Source organism: Carya illinoinensis, chromosome 5 (genome assembly GCF_018687715.1).
Source record: "Carya illinoinensis cultivar Pawnee chromosome 5, C.illinoinensisPawnee_v1, whole genome shotgun sequence".
Lineage (NCBI taxonomy): Eukaryota > Viridiplantae > Streptophyta > Magnoliopsida > Fagales > Juglandaceae > Carya > Carya illinoinensis.
Window position 1 is genome coordinate 39,368,273 of NC_056756.1, and position 21,856 is coordinate 39,390,128.

Here is a 21,856-nt window from a genome sequence, read left to right on the forward strand (position 1 = left end):
AGCATTAGGGTTTCTGCGTTTTGGTATGGACAGACTCGTCACAGCTATATAAGGTCACCAGTCATTTTTGTTTCTAGGGTTTTGCTGCCTCCATTTTCATCGCTTCGCTCAGACTCAGACAGAAACAGAGCGAAAATGAAGACCATTCTCTCGTCGGAGACTATGGATATCCCAGACGGCGTAAAAATCAAGATAAACGCCAAGATCATCGAGGTGGAGGGTCCGCGCGGTAAACTCATTCGCAACTTCAAGCACCTCAATCTAGACTTTGATCTCATTACTGATGAGGCCACTGGCAAGCGAAAGCTGAAGATTGAGGCCTGGTTCGGATCCCGGAAGACATCGGCTGCTATCCGTACTGCTCTCAGCCACGTCGAGAACCTCATCACCGGCGTCACCAAGGGCTACCGTTACAAGATGAGGTTCGTGTACGCTCACTTCCCCATCAACGCTAGCATCACCAACGCTAACAAGTCCATCGAGATCCGTAATTTTTTGGGTGAAAAGAAGGTACCTTTTCGGCAATAGAGTAGTTGGTGTTGTTTAAACTGTTTTCTTGTTTGCTATTAGTCGCCATCTTGTTTGCACTAAGGTGTCTGCTGTGGAAATTGTTTTTTTTAATAAGGTCTATTGTGGAAATTGTTACTATTCGAGGTGTATCAATCTTGCAAGTCTTGTGGATCATATATATTGAGAGTGCATTATTTGTCTTTGTTGAGTTCAATCTAGAACAGGTTGAAGAATTGATGTTGGAGTTATTGTTTTTGATGCTGCTAGGGGGTTTAGATCTAAGTACATTGATGTTAAACTTTAGCTTATTCAGGAGTGAAATGTGGACTTATTGGACATTGTATTTTTTGGTTGTTAGGTAAGAAAAGTGGACATGCTTGATGGAGTGTCCATTCTCCGTTCCGAAAAGGTCAAGGATGAACTAGTTTTAGATGGGAATGACATTGAACTCGTTTCTCGGTCTTGTGCCTTGATAAACCAGGTCTCTCTCTCTCTCTCTCTCTCTCTCTCTCTCTCTCCAAATGGGAACAATCATTTTCATACTATGGTTGCACTTGCTGATCTGCCCTCTATTTTGGGTTTGCAGAAATGTCATGTGAAGAACAAGGATATCCGGAAGTTTCTTGATGGTATCTATGTCAGTGAGAAGGGAACCATCCTTGAGGAGGAGTAATTGCCGGTGGGATAGAAATATTGTCCTAGTTTTTTATTTGGTATTTTTCTTTTACGCCTTTTGTTCGCATTTTATAAACTTTGAGCATAACATTATGAGCCTGTTTGGAATTTGATCTGCAATTTTATGTTGTGAAAGTTTCTTGTCGAAATTATCGGTGGTTAATTTTGCCGATGTGTGCTTCAAAATCAATTTAGTTTGTTTATCCTCCGTAATTTTGTTAAATTGAAATCATAGTTTTTGTGTTCAACTTGAAAGTTGTAAAATAGGTTGGTTCTCTTGGAGGCTTGGGTAGCCTGGTGCTTTAGTGTGATACCTATGTGATAAGGATAATGGTAAGTGGTAAATGAGATCCTACATCATTTGGAAAGGAGAAATTCTTGCATTTAAAAGGTTTCAATGGGTTCTAATTGTATTACTGACTTGTCCTTGTGGAGTGTAGGCGAAGTAGTTTAGCCCTTTCATTGAGGTATTATAAATGGTATCAAACTCTATCTTAATTAGAAATATGAGACTTGAGTCTTGTTACCTACTACGGATAGACCTAACGATGTTGGGAATTTAAGGGAGAAGATTGTGATATAAGGGATTTGAGTTGTGCCACATTATTTGGAAAATTTTTTACTCTTTATAAGGTTCTAATGAGTATTGCTCTTTATAAGGACGCATGGTACCTCCTTACGTTGTGTGGGACAGATTGGTATCGAGTGCCGTTTACAAAGAAAGCCACCCTGATGTTAGTTTGTTCCGGGTAGACTTTCCTTTGAACATTGGCCCAAAATGTATTCCGAAATGAGACGTTTCCAATCCAACCAACCTCCCCCTCCTCAGGTTGAGGTAATACTAGTTCGAATTCTTCTTCCCGGCTTAAATAATTTTGAAATTAACTACAAAAAATTTGAATTTATAATTATGGCTCAATCTATATATAACTCAGATCCCCGTTTAATTCAATCCAACTAAACGAGAAAGTTACTGTCAAAATATTTATAAAATAACTAATAAAAGTATAATTATTTTATCAAAATATTCTCATTTTAAGAACTCTTTTTACAAGTTACAACTACTCCTTGTTTGATTTTTGCGTTTAAAAAAATTACTCATTTATTTTTAATGTTGTGATATTTTCTCTCGTACGTGTTTATTCATTATTCATTTTATATTTTATCTTTATTTTATGATTTTTTATCTTTATTTTATCTTTATTTTTAAGTTTTTTAAGTGTTTCTATTAAATTCTTGGAGGGATGCACTACAAATTTTTGAGTAGTTTGACAAGTTGATTGTCAAAATAGAAAATTTGAAGATGATTAGAGACAATTTTTTTTTTTCCCAATTTGCCAACCGACATTTCTCTTATCTTAACGCATTATATCATTGGTGAGGTTTCACTCGAGCAAACTATATACACGAATTTTCCATCCACTTTTTAATAGAAATAAAAGAAAAACAACTTTGCGAAAATGATTGTCCCAATGGTTTATATATTTTATTTTGCAAAAATTAGGTAAAATAAAAGTTAAATAAAATATTATTAGAATATAATTTTTATTTTAAAAAGTTAAATTATTGTTTATATCTTATTTAAAAATTTAAAAAAGTTATAATAATTAGATGATTTGTAATTATTTAAAAAAAAAGTAGAGAGCAATCTTGTAAATCTTTTGATAATCTTTTGTAAATCTTGTAATTATTTCATTTTTTTCTTATTGTCATCTCATCATCTCCTGATGTGGTATTAAATAATAGATTTATAAGTAAAATATAATTAATAATCTTTAATTATTTAATATTACATTATAAAATAATAATAAAATAATAAAAAATAAAATAATATAGCATATGAATTTCGATTATCAAAGGCAAAAACCAAGAGTCTTAAATGCCAGTACTCCTGTTATGAGTAGGAAAGCCAATACGGAAACAAATCATTCCCTATCTTATCTTTAATTATTTATAATCCGAATAAAGCAATAAACAAAGCATCTCGTCCGTTGCAGATCCTTACCATTCAAATAAGGAAAAGTCTAATTAAAAGTAATTATGTATTAATATATATATTAATTTATTGTGATTATTTAAAAAATAAATTTTATTAAAAAAAATTTTAATTTAAATTTTAAATATGAAAAAATCATATAAGTTATTTTATTTGTAAGTAACAGGACTCTTAAAAGAATCTCCTATAGCCTACGCACACCCCACCATTCTCATTTCTCAGTTCCTTTGAATGCATATATTCTCGGCTTTTTCACATTTCTTTGTTGGTTTCACGGAAAGTTAGAGAAGAAAAGAAATGGGGCTTGATCTTTCTCCAAAATTGGCCAAGAGAGTGTATGGAGGCGATGGTGGTTCGTACCATGCGTGGTCCCCATCAGAGCTCCCCATGCTGCGTGAAGGCAATATTGGTGCAGCCAAGTTGGCCCTTGGAAAGAATGGTTTTGCTCTACCTTGTTACTCTGACTCCGCTAAAGTTGCTTATGTCCTCCAAGGTATATATATATATATATATATATGTTTGGTATCTGATCTTTCATATTTTGAAACCCATCCCCCCCCCCCCCCCCCCCCCTTTTTTTCCTGTAGTTTTGTGGGTATCAATTTCTGTTTTCTGCTTAATCGTTTTTGCGTGTTCTGTTGTTGTTGTTGTTAGATTCATTGAATGTATTAGTAAACAGCTTGATGATTGCCCTTTTTTTCTCTCCTGCGATTATGAATTTATTGAATAGATGGGTTTTTTGTTATGTAGAATAAGATATCAATTTTTCTAAAATCTTTTAAAAGTATTCTTCACTGAGTTTGTTGGTGAAATTTAAATAAGGTTTGGAGATTTCCCATGTTCTTTTGATGCATCATGAGGAGCTTAGGATTCTTTTGGAATATCATCAGGGTTCTTTTGGAATATCATCAATCCGTGAAAATAAATTACGTGGAATTTAACATAATACCACTGACTTATATGCCACTCAACCTTGAAGTGCTGCACTAACCATTATTTGTTAGAGATAAGAAAATCCTAATGTTCGGGGATTATTATATACAAGAACCACGGCCCCTAATACCCAAATACCAAAAAAAAAAAAAAAAAAGAAGGGAACCCAAGCACTTTCGAATTGTACATTTGATCACCCAAAACCTATAGACATTTATTGACCTTATTATTATGTTGTGTTTCCTTTAGTCCATCTTTTATACTCTTTATCGTTTGATCTAATTTTTTTCCCGACCTTTTCTTGGGGGCTGTTGCTTGAGATTGGTTATTTAATTGGATAAAAAAAAGTGCAATTAGATGGTTTGAATTACTACTGAAGAATCAGTTTTAGGCGTTTATATGTTGAACTGAATTATGATCTGTGGTCCAGCTTGTAAGAATGACTTAATTACTTAGATTTCTCAACAGAGTAGAACTGAGCTTTTGGGCATGTTGCTGAATAGTTTGAATTCTCTCTAAAGTAGTTCAGGCAAATTCAGTTCTGTTGATGGCTTCTACCAAGATATAGACTATTGTTAGAATATGACCCCAATACCATTAGCTGCTCATGATATACAATACCATTTTTATATAATTTAGATTATCTTTTTGGTTACTCTTCATTGATTTTTCTTTTCCATAGGTAATGGTGTAGCAGGAATTGTTCTTCCTGAATCCGAAGAGAAGGTCATTGCAATAAAAAAGGGTGATGCCATTGCTCTTCCTTTTGGTGTTGTTTCATGGTGGTACAACAAAGAGGACACTGAGTTAGTTATTCTTTTCTTGGGAGACACTTCTAAAGCTCGCAAAGCTGGTGAGTTTACTGATTTTTTCTTGACGGGTTCCAACGGGATCTTCACTGGCTTCTCAACTGAGTTTGTTGGCCGAGCATGGGACTTGGATGAGAATGTTGTAAAGAGCCTCATTGGAAAGCAATCCGGCAATGGAATTGTCAAGCTTGATGAGAACTTTAAAATGCCTGAACCAAATAAGGAACATCGAGAGGGCATGGCACTGAATTGTGAGGAGGCTCCATTAGATGTGGACATTAAAAAAGGTGGAAGGGTTGTGGTCTTGAATACCAAGAACCTTCCTTTGGTTGGTGAAGTTGGTCTTGGGGCTGACCTTGTTAGGTTGGATGGGAGTGCCATGTGCTCTCCTGGATTCTCCTGTGATTCGGCACTACAGGTGACTTATATTGTTAGGGGTAGTGGCCGTGTTCAAGTTGTTGGTGTTGATGGTCGCAGGGTCTTGGAAACAACTGTTAAGGCAGGGAATTTATTCATTGTGCCAAGGTTTTTTGTTGTTTCGAAGATTGCTTCTTCTGATGGTTTGGAGTGGTTCTCTATCATCACCACCCCCAAGTAAGAATTTTTCCACTTTCTTAGTTGTAATATCACGTTTCTGTTAGAAATACTGATGTATGTAATGAATTTTGTGGTGCCCTTGTTTGTAACCCTTTACCCGATCTCTGTTGAAGCAATGATTATCATCAAGACACAACCAGTCGTGGCAATGGCCATCATCATGAATAATTTTCTGTACTGAATTTTTTGATCTTTTCTTTCTGTGGCAGCCCAATATTCACTCATTTAGCCGGAAGAACTTCTGTGTGGAAGGCTTTATCTCCTCAGGTACTTGAGGCTGCATTCAATGTGGATTCGGATACGGAGAATCATTTCCGTTCGAAGAGGACTTCTGATGCCATTTTCTTCCCTCCACCAAGCTGAACAAAATGAACTTGCTTAGTTTCAATTTTCTTTGTTTCCCCAATAAAAAGTCTTGGTGTTTTTCAAGTCTGTTCCAGTTTATGGCTTAAGACTTGTCAAAATGGTTCATTCTGGATTTATATTTGGGTTGTGGTTCTGTTCTTGTTTATAATCATAGACTTGGTTAATATGGTTTCAACCTTAATCATCATGTGTTAATCGTAGTTGGTTTGTCCAAGTCTTTTAGATCTATGCAGTATAATTTTTCATTTTATTCTGGTCAAGCATATAATTTCTAGACATGTTGTTTAGCTGCTGTTGCTGAACGGGCAGAAGTAACTCCAGTGTGTGGGTGCTATATGTTTGTCTTTGAGTATTCAAGTTCTATTTTACGCCAGTTGGTAAGTAAAGTGTTTCACTCCAACTTGTATCATCCACCAAATATTCTTTAAGAGTGATTAGGAAAAGAAGAAAATTGAACTTTTCTGGGCTTTGAGCGTCAAGCAACTGTTTTTCAGGAGGAAATCCGCAATACCCTCATTTACCCCTCCAATTTGCTATCTGCAATTTTACCAGCGTCTCTTTAAAGAATTGATTATGAATGAAGTGTGAAGCCATCATCTCTCTCTATATACTGTTGTAATGTATCAATTTCTTTCTTTTACTTGCTTAAATTATGTTCAATTGTGTTATATTTTCCAACTGACTTCTCACTGCATAAAATGAACATGGATATTTCTTTCCCAAGCCTGAGCAGTGAGTATGATCTGTTTACGAAGAAAGTAATAAGAGTAATGATTTATACAAGTCCTAAATAGACAAGAGCCGCTTTATAAAAAAAAGTGGATCACACCATGAAAAAGTGTAAAAAAAACTTTTTTAAATGGGGTTTATTTTTTGCAAAGAAAAATTCTATTCATCATTTCTATATTATACACTGCTTTTATTTTTATTTTTTTTTCCTTGGCAGGTGTGTGGTGCAAGGAAGATGAGTAGAAGAACTTTAGTACAAAAGGCCAGCACATGACTTATCTATTTGGTACTTGTAATAGATTTGGTTAATGGACACAGTTCATGAATTAATATCAGTATTAAATTCTTTCTCTAGCAAGAGAATGTTTCTTTAAAGTATTTACACTAATAAACATTTGCTTTTGATCTGACTTGAAAAACAACATGAACCCCATGAACACTATGGAATATTTTTCTCCCTCTCACTAAAAGGAAAAAGAATGTTCAATGATTGCCCCCAATTAAGGTCTCTTTCAGAACAAAATGGGGACCGAATTGATACAAAAATGACAAAACAGAACAAGTTTCTAGCGAAGTAGACGCCAATCATGAACGAATCTGTATAAAAAAAAAGTTTTTTTTTTTTTTTTAATTTTTTTGTTAATATTGTTAATATTTTTAATTGGGATGAAAGAACTCAAAACGAAATAAGAACCAAGCTGCAGGTAGTATTGTAAACTGGGGTCATCAAAGTTTTCATTTCCCCTTGGTCTTGATCTTTGCGCATCAACCAAATCCGGGTACAATGATATCTGACATGCTGGGGACATAAGAGGATGTCTATTCTGAATTTGCTACTGACTTATGCTCGTGGCTTAGCTAGCAATTGCATGTGGACCTTTCACTTGGACACGGTACAACATCTAAACTGAGATGATCAGAACCTGCTCTTGTTTGAGGGTCCTTTTGGGTGAATCATTGCTAGATTTCTTTATCCTGATCATGTTTCCACTTCGACTGCTCGTTTCTAGCCCTATGAATATTGTTGTTGGCCCTTCCAATTTCTTTTGTTTGGAGAATTGTTTTAAAGTGTTCTTCTCTTTTTGGCATTGGATGGCTACCTTTTGGGTGGTTGTTATCATGCAGATGATGCAACTTGATTTCAGTGTGGAGAAATATTATTGAATTCAGATCAAGGAATGTATTTTAACATCATTATTCTCTTTGGTTGCCCCTCACGGTTCTAACTCACTTCCTTTTTTCTTTCTGAATTTTAAGAATATCCTCGTTCATAGATCCTAGATCCCTATCCATGAATTGATAGATTCGACCGATCAACTTTGCACGCAACCTGTGTGAAGACAATCTCCCTCATTAAACCTTGTCTTCTCAGTTCAAACCCCTTCAATACATTTCCGATCCATCCCATGTGCCAGCAGGTTGAATTACACAAGAGAAGTAATTTAACCACAGAGAAATTACACTAAAGTAAATTCATAAAGTGACGTAGTTTGATGTGATATGTTAAATTATAAAATTATTTTTATTATAAAGTAGATCTAACGGATTATATGCCATCACTTTATGAACTTTTATATCTATAACACTTCTCATTATACAATTATGTTATCAGAATTCTTAATATTCTGATGAGTTTTGCTACATACAAGTACAGTCGTACACTAATCTGTGTATCAATACTGATTTATTCATACTTAAAATTTAAATTAATACTATTTTCAATCAAATCTACTTTTTGACCAATCACATCACATTAATACACAGATTAGTACACAATTGTGCTTGCAACTATATTTTTCCTATTATGATGTTTATGCCTAGTTTTGAATGTGTTTTACACATTCTGTGATTCTTATCACATCATGCACAGATGCTATAACTTGAATGCAAGTTTGTGGACACTGAATAACTGCTATGGCAATAATAAGACTCATATGGGGCCTATTCAATCGTTTGGCTTTGTGCTTAGGTTAATTGCAAAGCAATAATTAATGGAATGACCATGATATGTTGCACTGTGATGAGAACTTGTAACAACAATTCTGCTAGATTTGATATATATATTCCCTTGGTTTCGTTTGGTTGCTAAACATGGCAAGGTCTCATTGAATGATAGAATACATCCAAATTGGGGGGTCCAAGGAAGAGGACGTCGAAATCAATGTGCACCTAACGCCACCCAAAGTGTACCCCACAGACTAATTAATCCAACCACATGCAAGAACCCATCATTGTCACCCACTAAAACTGTGAAGACAAACGCCAAGATTCCTCTTCAGCTGTGTCTACTTGATTATCTTTAAGACATCTTACTTGATGTTTTTGTCATACCAGGACAAGCTTAGGATCACGATGATCATATTCATTTTATCAAGTGCTAATAAACAGAGGGGCTATGGTTTAGCCACGTACTAAAACCAGTCCTTGCCCATATCCCCCCGTCTACATCCTTTCTCAAAAGCATTCTCATTTCCATTATCCACACCAGCATAAGTTCTTTCCAGAATCTCATCTTGTTCTTTATATTCGAGAATGGGTTTTTGTCATAGCTGCTGGTTGGCATGTTTATCAATTCTCCTTGCTTTAAGAGGAGAATACCCACTAGTTCTGGTTGTTTCGGCTAGTGATCACAAGAAGCTCGAAGAGGGACCTGTAATCAATATAACCAAGCATCTTTCTTTCCCAGATTTCATCCTCAACAACAACCCCAGGATTGCCCATGATGTCAGACTCCTAGGTAGTGCCAAGTTCTCAAATGAAAAGGGTGTCCTCCAAATCCCTGGGGAATCCCTAGCAGTTGATCTCAGACATCAAGCGGGCCGAGCCCTCTACTCCTCTCCCATCCGCCTTCTTGACCCTAACACCAAAACTCCGGCTTCCTTTGAAACCACCTTTGCTTTTCAACTAAAAAATGCGACCAACCTCGGTTCTGATACTGGCCAGGGTGGTAGTGGCCTTGCCTTCATCATTGTCCCCGACGAGTTCACTGTCGGACGGTCTGGACCGTGGCTTGCCATGCTTAATGATGCTTGTGAGGAAAACTATAAGGCAGTGGCTGTGGAGTTTGACACACATCGAAGCCACGGATTTGGAGACCCTAATGATAACCATGTGGGAATCAACTTAGGTAGCATCATCTCCAGCAGAACATTCAATGCTTCCGATGTCGATGTTGTTCTTAATGATGGCTTGGTTCACCGAGCTTGGATCTCCTACGATGGTACACGCCGTTGGCTGGACATCCGTTTAGGATCCGCAAAGGAAGATGATCCATTAAAACCTATCTTCTCTGAGCCACTTGATCTCTCACCATTTCTGAAAGAATACATGTTTGTAGGCTTTTCAGCTTCCACAGGCAATTTGACTCAAATCCACAACGTCTTGTCATGGAACTTCACGTCCCAAAGCAAAGCTTTTCTTCGTATCCCTTCGACGGAAACATGTGAGAGTAAGATCCTCGTGGATAAAGAAACTACCAAGAGTGCTCGAACCGAACCACCCGGCAGCTTCTTGATTTTCTTGGCTGTGGTGGCGTTGGTTCTGGTGGTTCTGCTCAGTCTGTTCCTGAACAGTAAGCGCAGACGTGATAAATCGAGCAATGTTGTCGTATTGCCGGAGATAAAGCAACGGCCGACGCCTCCAAATAAACCTCGTCGCTTCACTCTTTCTGAGATTTCCACTGCAACTCGGTGTTTTAGCGAGTTGGAAGTACTCGGTAGTGATGCAAGAGGAATTTACTATAGAGGAAAGCTTTCCAATGGCTGCCAAGTAGCCGTGAAACGGTGCTCAGCCCAGTTTCTTAACTCTCAGGGGTTAGATAGGAGACGATTGTTGAAGGAAATCGGTACTATTAGCAGACTTCGTCACCCAAATTTGTTGCCCATCAGAGGCTGGTGTCAAGATAATCGTGAAATCATGGTTGTGTATGACTTCTTCATCAATGGAAGCCTCGATAAATGGTTGTTTGGGGCCGGCGTTCTTCCATGGACACGTCGATTCAAGGTTGTGAAAGATGTGGCAGAAGCCCTTAGTTTCTTACACTCCAAGCAACTGGCCCACAAGAACATGAAAACCAGTAGTGTCTTTCTTGATGTCAGTTTCCGAGCAGTCTTGGGAGATTTTGGCTTCGTGCTCTCTGGGAATGATTCAAGACAGTTCGAGGCAGCAGTGAGCCAAAAGATCGACGTGTTTGAATTTGGTGTCTTTGTTCTGGAAGTGATTGCTGGGAGGATCCGGTTGGACTCTGAGGTGGAGCAGAAAGAGAGGGACTTGTTGGATTTTGCATGGAGAATGCATGAGATGGATGAGAAAGTTAAGGTGGTGGATGGAAGAATGGGCTCAGTGATAAACTTGAAGCAGGCAATAAGGGTTTTTGAAATTGGGTTGCTTTGCACCCTGAATGAGAGCAGAGGAAGGCCATCCATGGAGGAAGTGGTGGAGTTTCTGAGCATGGAGGTACCTTTGCCTGAGCTGCCACCATCTAGACCTGTTGCTTTGTTTCCCTACAACAGCACCACAGGTCTTTGCAGTGGGTATTCTTGTGCTCCTTTCAAGTGATTTAGGGCTTACTAAATGTATGAAAGCCTTTTTCGCCGAGTGATGATGTAAGATGTGCATATTTTCCATTTTGAGTTCTAGATGTTTGCAAAATCTAGAAGAAAATAATGATCATGCATGTGTATCATTGATTCAAAATCAGGGTATGTTTTTTTATAACTTGGCTATGAAGTTGGATTATTGGGTAGATATCGGTAGCTTGGTTGGAAATAAATTTAGGCTAAAATTTTGATTCAAGCAAATGCAATATTTTGCATTATCTTCTTAAATTAGGTGACTTGTATTGATCTTGATTTAATAAAGTATTGGTATTATTTTGCCCTGATTTTGCAAATTGAGCAGGATCTTAGCTACCGGTTTAATATTCAATATAAAATTAGCATTTTGTCTTTCAAATTTCTTTTTGCCAACACACGACACATGAAATCTGACCAACCTCTAGATAAGACTATATTGTTGTGGACCATGCCACATGACACATTAAAAATCTGTTCTCTCAATATTAGTGCTTTTATAAGTGGAGTAATGTTACATATAGTTATTTTTACATATTTTTTTATATACTCCACTGATATAATTCGTTATATTATTTTTTTAATACACAACGAATCACATCAGTAGAGTATACAAAAGAGTACACAAAAGTGACTGCATATAAAATTTTTGTTATAAGTATCTTCGGCTGCCTCTTGTTACAAAGAAGCCAAATATCCCCAAAATAAAGAAGCCAGATGTTGTAATCTCAGTTCCCTTGCTTGCCCGAGAGGACCATCCTAATCCTACTCAACCTTTGCCAACTTCAAAAACTAATGTCGAACACAAAAGGCAACCTATGTCACACACACACATATGCCATTTTGAGAAATGGAAAATCAAACCCCCAATTACACCATTAGAATCTGATTCTCAATGCAATATCACTAAAAGCTAATAATAATATAAGGAATGATATAACAAGTAATAATATTAGTTTTTTTTTAAAGACGTTTCTTTTCAATATTTTAAATAGAGTAATTATTAAGTATTCTTGTAGTACGAATGAATACTCGTAATATTAATATCTTATCGTAAGAAGTCGTGTTAATTAAAATTGATACTTACATAAATAATTTTAATTATATGGATCATAATATTAAATACAAGAAATGCAAATAACTTTATCTATTTCCGAATGGAAAGAAAATCATCATCCATCCAAATTCCAAACTTCATTTCCTTCCAAATCTTTGTGGGATGGAACAAACTCGGCAACGAGTCAAGTGCCTGAAGGAAACAAGCCCACTGGGCCACTTCTCATCTCGGGCACACCTGACACAACACTTCTCCGGCTTCGAACTGCCCAACAAAAGTCAAAACGGACGCTCTGAGTTTGCAGAGACGGACACAGAGAGAGAGAGAGAGAGAGAGAGAGAGAGAGTCACAAGGAAAGGTTTTACAGGGGCTTTGCATTTCCGGAGCAAAAAAGAAAAAAAAAACAAGAAAACTCAACACCTACACCACCGCATGAACATAAGAAATCCGACGGACCCAGAACAGAAAGGAAAGCACGAGCATGGGGAAAGTAAATTCACTGAAAGCCCTTAGATACCTCGGCCAATCTGCCGTTAACGACACCACATCTAGGCCTTTCTCTACTTCTTCCCCTTCTTTGATTCTCAGACAAACCAATTGTTCATCGTCAAGAGATTTCCCGCTTCCGATTCCCTACTCCCCTTTCTCTTCCACTATCCCAGTCCGCTTTCTCCGCACTGGTCGCGACCCAGGCATCAGGTAACGCATATACATACATAGATGTGTATATAGATGTTGGTTTTTGTGAATCTTTGTTTAATTGGGTGATTTTTTTTGGGGCGGTTTTGATATGAGGAAGCTATGAGATAACGCCGCCGGTGAATTGGGGGGTTCGGATAGTACCGGAGAAAAAGGCCTATGTAATCGAGAGGTTCGGCAAGTATGTGAAGACTCTGCCTTCGGGAATCCATTTCCTGATTCCGCTGGTCGATCGGATTGCCTACGTGCATTCCTTGAAGGAGGATGCCATTCCCATCCCGGACCAGTCTGCTATCACCAAGGATAATGTCAACATTTTGATCGACGGGGTGCTCTACATCAAGGTACTTCTTGAGATGTTGTTCACTTGGTCGTTGTCATTTTGGTGTTTCGTTTAATTGGTTGCTTGGTTTTTTCCTTTTAGGTGTTGAATATTTATCTGGGATTGTGTTGTTTAGTTTGTTGGTTAATGTGTCTCTCAATTCAAATGCGTTTGATGCAGATTGTGGACCCTAAGCTGGCCTCTTATGGTGTTGAGAATCCCATATTTGCTGTGATTCAGCTTGCGCAAACAACAATGCGTAGTGAGCTTGGTAAGATCACTCTCGACAAGACGTTTGAGGAAAGAGACACGCTGAATGAAAAGATAGTGGTTAGTTTGATTAGCTCAAGTTTTTCAATAGATTTGTCTTGAAAATATGGCGGTTGTCATGTGTATGGAGAATCCCATATTTATTAACACATCCCTCCACTGATACCCAAAGGGAAGCAATTAATCTCATGCTCATCCATAGTTTAATGGCTTTACTTTTTGTGAATAAAAAGATTGGTTATAATAACTTTCTCATTTTATATATGAGTGATTTTAATAGATTTCATTGGCATTATTCCTTCACCTCTCTCTCTCTCTCTCTCTCTCTCTCTCTCTCTCTCTCTCTCTCTCTCTCTCTCTCTCTCTCTCTCTCTCTCTCTCTCTTTGAGTTGGTTCACGCTCCCCCGCCGGGGGGGGGGGGGGGGGGGAAGGTTGATGCAGAAAACGCTTTGTGAGTGACTTCTATTCTAATTCATACTTAGTAGATGTCCCATACAATGCCATTGGTTATAATTAACACTATAGGGTGGCAATATGTTTGAAATTATACTACTAAAGGTGTTTACTTGCATAAAATATCTTTTTATGTTATAAAAATCTGATTCATGGATGAAGCCATTTATCCTGATCAAATTAAAATTAGGTTTTGAACATTCCAATCACTTGCCCCCTTCTCCAAAATAAATAATTAAGTGGTCCATCAATTTGGGTCCCTTATAAAGGTGTTCCTTGCGCCTTTGATCCTCTAATATATTATATTCTGCAGTGAAAAACAATTAATTGTTACCTACTAAAGAAAAAGAAAAACATTTCAGGGTTAACACCTAGGGGTTGGCTCATGTGGTAAGGGTCTTGGTCTTGGTGGCATGCTTTCTCCAGGTCTAAGGTTCAAATCCTCTTAGATGCAAATAATTTCTAGGAGCCATCAGATTGAGGGAACTACTTCCCCTTGAATTACCCCGAGATGCACTTGCGGGAAACTTGTTGCCGAGGGCTTGTACACCTCCTGGATTAGTCAGGACTTTGATCTTGGACATCCGGTGTCAATAAAAAAAAACAACTCAGTCATTTGTGCATTATCAAAACCATTAGGATTGTACTAGAAGTACCTCTATCTTGATCTATCTCCATGTCTAAATATGGAAGAACAAACACTTGAAGGTGTTGATCCTCATATTAAAAGATTGGGTTTTTAATAAGAGATTTGAATCCTAAAAGATTTTAAAATTGGATTTCATCATTTTAAATATCTAGGTTCATAGAACTTTTTTTTGGTAAGCAGTAGGTTCATAGAACTATTAAATGTTAGAACCTGAATTCAGATTTTAATAACCATGGATATGCCTGGTATCCATATAGTTTGTCAACATTATTTTGACTTTATGTGATGATATTAGTTGCAATCAGATTGATTGGAAGCGACTATATTTTGCTACTGGCAGGGAACCTTTTAAGTTCCAAAGGGATGAGATAAAATATTGAAAGCTAGAACATGCGGTTCAACAGTATGCTCGTTTTCCCCTTCAGTTTGCTTCTACCCTACTGTTTTAGAGGTTGTGGTACTTTCTAACAGTTTTATCATATTTGTATATTGAATTAGCTTGAATCTAATTTGGGTTCTTTAGAATTTTGATATGACTCTTACAATTTCGTGAATTAATCTAGATGTTTTCTCTTGTATATGTCCTGTGAACTTGGGCTATGCCTATTCCTCTGTTGGTATAATAAAATTTATTTTACAAATCAAAAACAATTCGTGGATTACTTTAGAGAAAGGAGTATTAGATTTTTGTAATGGCATAACTGTTGCAGGAGTCTATCAATGTGGCTGCAAAAGATTGGGGTCTGCAGTGCCTCCGTTATGAAATAAGTAAGTCACTTTTGGCTTTTGTTCTTGTATCAGACTTTCTTTGGTCAAGTTTTCCTGGAGTATTTGTAACTGATCTCTCATCCTTTATCTCAGGGGATATATCTCCTCCTCGTGGAGTGAGGGTAGCTATGGAGATGCAAGCAGAAGCAGAACGCAAAAAGAGAGCTCAAGTTCTTGACTCTGAAGGTAATAAAGTCAGTTTGATATGCCGTTTCTTAGTGTACCACTTTTCAACACTCAAGTAGGTAGTCTTATGCACTCTTAGGCCCTGTTTGGTTACACAGTTCAGATAATACGAGATGAGATGTTTTGAATAGTAATGAATAAAATATTGTTATAATATAATTTTTTAATATTAGTTTTGTATTGGGATTTGAAAAGTCTAAATTGTTTATTATATTTTTTATGGGAATTTGAAAAAGTTGTAATGATTAGATAAGGTGAGATGAGATGAGATGAGATTATTTTGTGGTTAACCAATCCGGGCAGAAATTAACGTCTTGTTATAATTTACAGGAGAAAGACAAGCCAACATCAATATTGCTGATGGAAAGAAGAGTTCTGTAATCTTACAATCTGAAGCTGCAAAGATGGATCAAATTAACAGAGCCCAAGGTTATTTATCATGTCAATACAGATTAATTCCCACAATATGGAAGTATTGTTTTTCTTTCATCCTAACATTAGTACTAAAATCTGTTTTGATAAGTAAGTTATTACTCATATCTTTAGAACATATATGCTATTTTGGACATGCATTTAATTTTAGCATGGACTGTGATAGAATTCATAATCAATGAAAGGTTTGACCTGTATTACAATGTTTATGTTGGAGTGGTTGCCACAAGCAATTTAGGCTGTGTATTGGATTTTGAAAGGAACTTATGTATATGTTAAGCCAGGTCTCACTGAAGGGGGCTTGTTCATGTTCTCTTGTATGGTATGTGATTATCAACTCGAGAAGTCCTATGTTGAAGCCCTTTTATTGTCTCAACATATCCTATCTGATCTAATATAGAGTGCACAAATTCAAGGGCACCCTAAGTCTTAGTGTTGACACTCCTTTACTCTTTCCATTGATTCAGTCTTCTTATCAGCAATGCTCCTGTTTCAGGTGAAGCAGAAGCAATCCTTGCTAAAGCAAGAGCAACAGCTGAAGGACTTGCCACAGTATCACAGGCAGTCATGAAAAATGGAGGAATAGAGGTGAGGTCCTTTGATGCTCTTGAGTGCATTGGCAGTATTCTAGATATAATACTAGCATGTCAACTACCTTGATATTATTTTTTCCTCATGGAGAGAGCAGAATTCATATAGGTTTCATTTACCAAAAGGTGCTTTCATAATGAATGTGCATGTAATCTGGTTTTCACCGTTGGATGCTACTTCTGACAATATGCATGTAGTTGGTTTGCTCTTAGTTATCATGCACTCAGGTTAGGATGTTGTTTCAAATGTTAAAGCAATCAATACATTCTACCATTTGAGTCACTGCATACATGACACAGATCTACAACTGAATCTCTCTCCCCTCTGGCTTGTCCTAGCAGTTGTTGTGGTTTGGAAAGCACTTATTTTCTCTAGAGTGGTTCCAAAGTCCTATCCTGCACTTTTAAGGTGTCCATACTCGCAGCATATAGCTTCATGGGTTTTTTATTTTTGGTGAGAAAATGTTTTTGATCGGAAATGTTTTGACAAGTTTAACTTTCTTTGTGCTCTTAATCAATTTGATAGAACTGAAGGTCTTGATTACTGCAATGTCAACTGATTGCATTCAGAACTTTTTCAAGATAGATACCAATATTCATTTGTGTACTTGTACGTCTTTCAATTGAAACTAATTAGGATCAAGATATGCTTGCATGTTCCTTTTAGTGTCTTCCAAAGACCCAGCTTACATGTGTGATTCACAGACAAAATTGATGGCCTGTGGCATATAGCATATTAGCAGTTGTACATTTACGTGAATATATATCATAAAGACCGAGTTGGGAATTAATATTATGCATTGCAGGCAGCGAGTTTGAGAATTGCTGAGCAATATATTCATGCCTTCAGTAATATTGCCCAGGAGGTGATGAATAGACCTATATATCATTATATGCAAGTAAATCCTTTATGCTTAATTATTTTTACTAAACTCTCTCTCTCTCTCTCTCTGCGCTTTCCTTTATTTCAACAGGGCACGACAATGTTGCTTCCTAGTGGAGTTGCCAATCCTGCCAGCATGATGGCTCAAGCACTCACTATTTACAAAAGCCTGATTGGTAACGTTTCCAGTGATAGGTCTCAGGAAACCTCTTCCCCTGTATTGACAATAGGCGGAAAAAGAAATGCTTCCTCTGGAGAAACTGAAAATGAGAGTGCCACCGCTCATAAAACAGCCGATAAAGGTCATCTTGGCACTAGCCAACCAGGATTTTCACTTCAGAGCCCTTATAAAGGAGCATAGAGTTCAATCCCGCAGAAAACCTAATTGGTTTTTTTTTCCCTTCCAGTTTTGTGGGTTGTCACTCTAATTCTACTTTTAAGTTTCTAGATGATTCGGAAAGAGGAAAGCTGATTATTATGGTAGATTGATAGTAGGATGCCTACTCTTTTGGCAGAGCACTTGCTATGTCATATGGGACAATTAGTATGTCTTTTCTTAGGCACCGGCAAAATCAAACAAAGGAATGTAAAGCTTTTCCGGTTATGAGTTAGAACTTTCAGTTTTTGGTACTTTTTCTGCATCCCTCCATGCATGGGCTGGCAAATTGTCTACGTTCATTGAATCTGATGGTAAAGTTTCTATCAATAAGATAGACTTTGGAATGATGATAATGAAATCTAAATCAATTTACGAATGTTCGTAATGGTTGTAACTTGTGGACCTTATATCAAGAGATTCTAGGTGTATTCATCTCAATTTCTTAATGATGAGGAATCCCTCAAAGATCATACAAATGCAATACGTCTTTTACCCAACTAAAATGCACACATATAACATGACTGCGTATTATGCGGATCATGGCAGGGCTCTGGCGTGCAAACCGGCAAGACATTCATGCGAAGAAGCTAGATTTGATGGTCCATTCCATGATATGGTATAAATTTTTGATAAGTTTATTTTTTCACATTTTTTGTATAATTTTTTTATTTGGGTCAGAAAAACAACAAGCCCAACCAAAAAGTCAAAAACTGAATCACAATTCTAAAACTAAAGCGGACCCAAAAATTAGGACCGGTTCGTATAAAAAAAAAAATGTCTAAAACTGAACTGAACCAAACCAATTATACTCATACCTTTCTCCTCATTCATATTCCCTCCCTAGCTTGGGGATGATTAACATCATGAGCAAATATAAGTCACAGTATACTTACTTATTTTTGCACAGTATCTTGTATATGACTAAGAGGATTCTTCACACATTATTATTATTTTTTATGATGGGGTAACCGCCCACATCAGAGCCCTTAGGACTCAACCATGGAACCTAAACGCCTGTGAAGACTAGCACAACAACCCACCACCATGACCTCCCACTTAAATTGTAGTTTGATCCCAGGAGAAATCAAACCTGTGACACAGGACTCATGGACACAAGTTCACCCTCACACATTATTACACTTTTTTTTCTTACCGGCACCCGATGTCCAACAGTATCCCAACTAATCCTAGAGGTGCCCAGGCCCTTGGTAAAGAGTTTCCAACAAGTGCACCAGTTACTTCAAGAGAAAAATCCTCCAATCGGATAGCCCCTAGAGATTATTTGTACCCAAGGAAATTTGAACTTTAGCTCTAAGGAGAGCATACCCCCAAGCTCAAGTCCTTTACCACAGGAGCCAACCCCTAGGATTTCACAGATCATACACACTTTATTATCTACGTATACAACCGCAAACCAAACCAGAAAATTATTGAGTAAAAAACACTAAAAACTATGTCCTGATAGTCCTTGGAACGAACGGTCTCTTCCTACCTGCTAAAGGAAAGGTGGGAACAGGTCGCTGTTCCATCCTGATGCAAGTGCACAAGAAAACGTGGAGAGAATTTGAAAGCTATCATAGGAAAAATGAGTACAATTATGCCATAAAAAACATCCTCCTAGGAGGAGCTAGAAAAATATAAAAAGAAATGGAAGTAGATAATTTAGAAAACCTCAGCACAACAACTGAAATTGGACAAGATGCCTACTCCAAAATCCGAAAAAAGAAATTTGAAGAAAAAAAGAAACAGATCAAAATCCCTAACTTAAGATTTTTCTTTTGGGTTCGGGGCTGAGTTCAGTTGGTGGAACTTCATGGAAATTTCTCCATAAATCAAACTATCAAAGCGATATTTAAGCTCTTAACTATTTACAATAAAGTGGCCAAAAATAAATTAAGAGCTGGATCAGAAGCGCAAACTCTGCCACAAATTCAAGAACCCTGATTCGTAATAACCATAATATCCAAGCATATTTATCCTTTTCACTTGGCTGTAACAATCATAAATTATTTAATCTGGTTTTAGAACTAAATCGTATCCCTTTTTATGTAACTAAAACTAAATCCTATCCTTTAAAGATTTTGTCTTTATTTTGTTTGATCATCTTAAAAACTTCCCCATACATAATAAAAACCGTTCTGATATCCTCAATAACTCATGCAAATTAAAATAAAACAAAAACACAAACGAAAACAAACCCACAACCATCACCGAAGGAAAAAAATGGGACTTTATATATATATATATATATATATAACAGAAGGAATCGGAGGAAATGACAGACAATAGCCGTATATATGTGCATCCTACATACAGAACAAAGAAAATGCACCGAATGCCTTACTTTCGCCCACATTCTCACAACAAAATGAACAAAAAATAAAAAGAAAAATCCTGACCAATCAATCAATGACATGAAGTCCATGAAACGCCTCAAAATCCATCAGAAAAGACCGAACAAGACGGAGAAGCCGAGCACGATGAGCCAGACGATATGGACGAGAAGAAGGGCCTGACCAGAGAGAGGGCCCGGCCCACCGTTGCCGACCTCGCAGAACCCCAGCTTTGCGACCTTGACGCCGGCGCAGAGAGCGTCGGGGCAGCCGCACCAGTAGGTGACGCCGTCGGCACCACAGACTGGGTCGGCGCGGAAGCAGTTGATGGGGCAGGAGGCTGGCACGGAAACTCCGCCGCAGAGATCCGCGTCGTTCTTGCCGTTGTCTTGGGAATGTAGTTGGATGACAGAGGAGTGGTCATCGGATCGGACGGTAGGGACGGAGCAGATGGTGAAGAGTACGGCGATCATGATGAAGACGGAAGAGAATGCAAGTTTGTAGAATTGGGCCATGAAGTTTGTCAATTTCGCAAAGGCGAGCTATGGAGGGCGCGCCTTAGGGAATCGAGAGGACCCAACCCAAGGAGCCTTGAATGTTAATGTCGAATTCTTCAATTAGGGTTCAGAATTTGGGTCGGAAGAAGGAGGAAGGAATAAGGAATTCGGAATTCTCTCTTTGTTTTGTTGGAGGGTTGGCCGTCCAAAAAGGAAAAGGTCTTAGGTATAGGTATAGGTCGTATCTGTTGGCGGTGGGTCCCTCTGTAAGAATTTTGAAAAGGCATAAGCCAGGAACCGTCGTTTGTTTGCTGTTGCAGCCGTTGTACAGTCGGTTTATAGGTTCACCGTTCGTAGCTTTCTCCGCCTTGGCCCATTTATAGAACCGTCGTTTGTTTGCTGCGCAGCCGTTGTACAGTCGGTTTATAGGTTCACCGTTCGTAGCTTTCTCCGCCATTGGCCCATTTATAGAACCGTCGTTTGTTTCCGGTTGCAGCCGTTGTACAGTCGGTTTATAGGTTCACCGTTCGTAGCTTTCTCTGCTATTGACTTATTTATAAATGAGAAATGATATTTACAATCGTGATTGTGTAAGTGTCGCATAACCTCTTTAAAAAAAATAAATTAATACGAGATTCACATAAAAAATAATTAACTTTTTAATCGTAAATTTTACTTTTTTTCAAAACGATTATGTAGCGTTTACATATTTCATAATTTTACGTAGTACTACTCTTTATAAATTAATGTATTTGACATAATATATAAAATTAGAAAGTTATTTTTATAATAAAATTTAACATACCTTTTTAAAATGAAAAAACTATATAACCTCTAACTATTCACACAATTTTCATACACTATATTTTTTAAATTTTATTATTAAATATTTAATATATGGATAATGAATAGAATAATTCAATTAATTTTAAAAAATAAATTAATTTTTTTAAAATATTTTAAAATAATGTGATGTGTGAAGGTTGAGTAGTATTATTATGTCAATTTTTAACTTCATTTTTCTGATATTTGTTTGTAGTTATACTTCTCTACTAGTTTTTATCATCCCATTTGTTTCAATATTATTTAAAATAAAAGTAATTATTAAATATTTTTTTAATTTTATAATATTTTTAATCAATTTTTTTCACT

At 37.1% G+C, this 21,856-nt stretch overlaps 5 protein-coding genes and 1 long non-coding RNA gene across 6 annotated transcripts; 4 read left to right on the forward strand and 2 right to left on the reverse strand.

The window, feature by feature from the left end:
- The first annotated feature begins 24 nt into the window (after nucleotides 1-24).
- On the forward strand, nucleotides 25-1,320 carry LOC122310556 (60S ribosomal protein L9-like). Its single transcript, XM_043124532.1, has 3 exons — nucleotides 25-510; nucleotides 869-991; nucleotides 1,097-1,320. Exons 1-3 carry the CDS (start codon nucleotides 136-138, stop codon nucleotides 1,181-1,183), a joined length of 585 nt encoding a protein of 194 aa, XP_042980466.1. The 5' UTR covers nucleotides 25-135; the 3' UTR covers nucleotides 1,184-1,320.
- LOC122310559 lies at nucleotides 867-13,870 on the reverse strand. The gene is made up of 2 exons (XR_006242638.1): nucleotides 13,839-13,870; nucleotides 867-1,025 (listed from the first exon to the last, which is right to left on the reverse strand). It is a non-coding gene; the product is annotated as an uncharacterized LOC122310559 (long non-coding RNA).
- On the forward strand, nucleotides 3,361-6,067 carry LOC122310555 (11S globulin seed storage protein Ana o 2.0101-like). The gene is made up of 3 exons (XM_043124530.1): nucleotides 3,361-3,674; nucleotides 4,797-5,517; nucleotides 5,730-6,067. Exons 1-3 carry the CDS (start codon nucleotides 3,479-3,481, stop codon nucleotides 5,881-5,883), a joined length of 1,071 nt encoding a protein of 356 aa, XP_042980464.1. The 5' UTR covers nucleotides 3,361-3,478; the 3' UTR covers nucleotides 5,884-6,067.
- Nucleotides 8,939-11,497, forward strand: LOC122310553 (L-type lectin-domain containing receptor kinase VIII.2-like). The gene has a single exon (XM_043124528.1). It carries the CDS (start codon nucleotides 9,148-9,150, stop codon nucleotides 11,170-11,172), a length of 2,025 nt encoding a protein of 674 aa, XP_042980462.1. The 5' UTR covers nucleotides 8,939-9,147; the 3' UTR covers nucleotides 11,173-11,497.
- On the forward strand, nucleotides 12,399-18,125 carry LOC122310554 (stomatin-like protein 2, mitochondrial). The gene is made up of 9 exons (XM_043124529.1): nucleotides 12,399-12,942; nucleotides 13,043-13,286; nucleotides 13,445-13,594; nucleotides 15,347-15,404; nucleotides 15,498-15,590; nucleotides 15,921-16,019; nucleotides 16,519-16,610; nucleotides 17,419-17,478; nucleotides 17,587-18,125. Exons 1-9 carry the CDS (start codon nucleotides 12,725-12,727, stop codon nucleotides 17,854-17,856), a joined length of 1,284 nt encoding a protein of 427 aa, XP_042980463.1. The 5' UTR covers nucleotides 12,399-12,724; the 3' UTR covers nucleotides 17,857-18,125.
- A 1,965-nt stretch (nucleotides 18,126-20,090) lies between these two features.
- LOC122310558 lies at nucleotides 20,091-21,197 on the reverse strand. Its single transcript, XM_043124534.1, has one exon. It carries the CDS (start codon nucleotides 20,720-20,722, stop codon nucleotides 20,318-20,320), a length of 405 nt encoding a protein of 134 aa, XP_042980468.1. The 5' UTR covers nucleotides 20,723-21,197; the 3' UTR covers nucleotides 20,091-20,317.
- Between the last annotated feature and the right edge of the window lie 659 nt (nucleotides 21,198-21,856).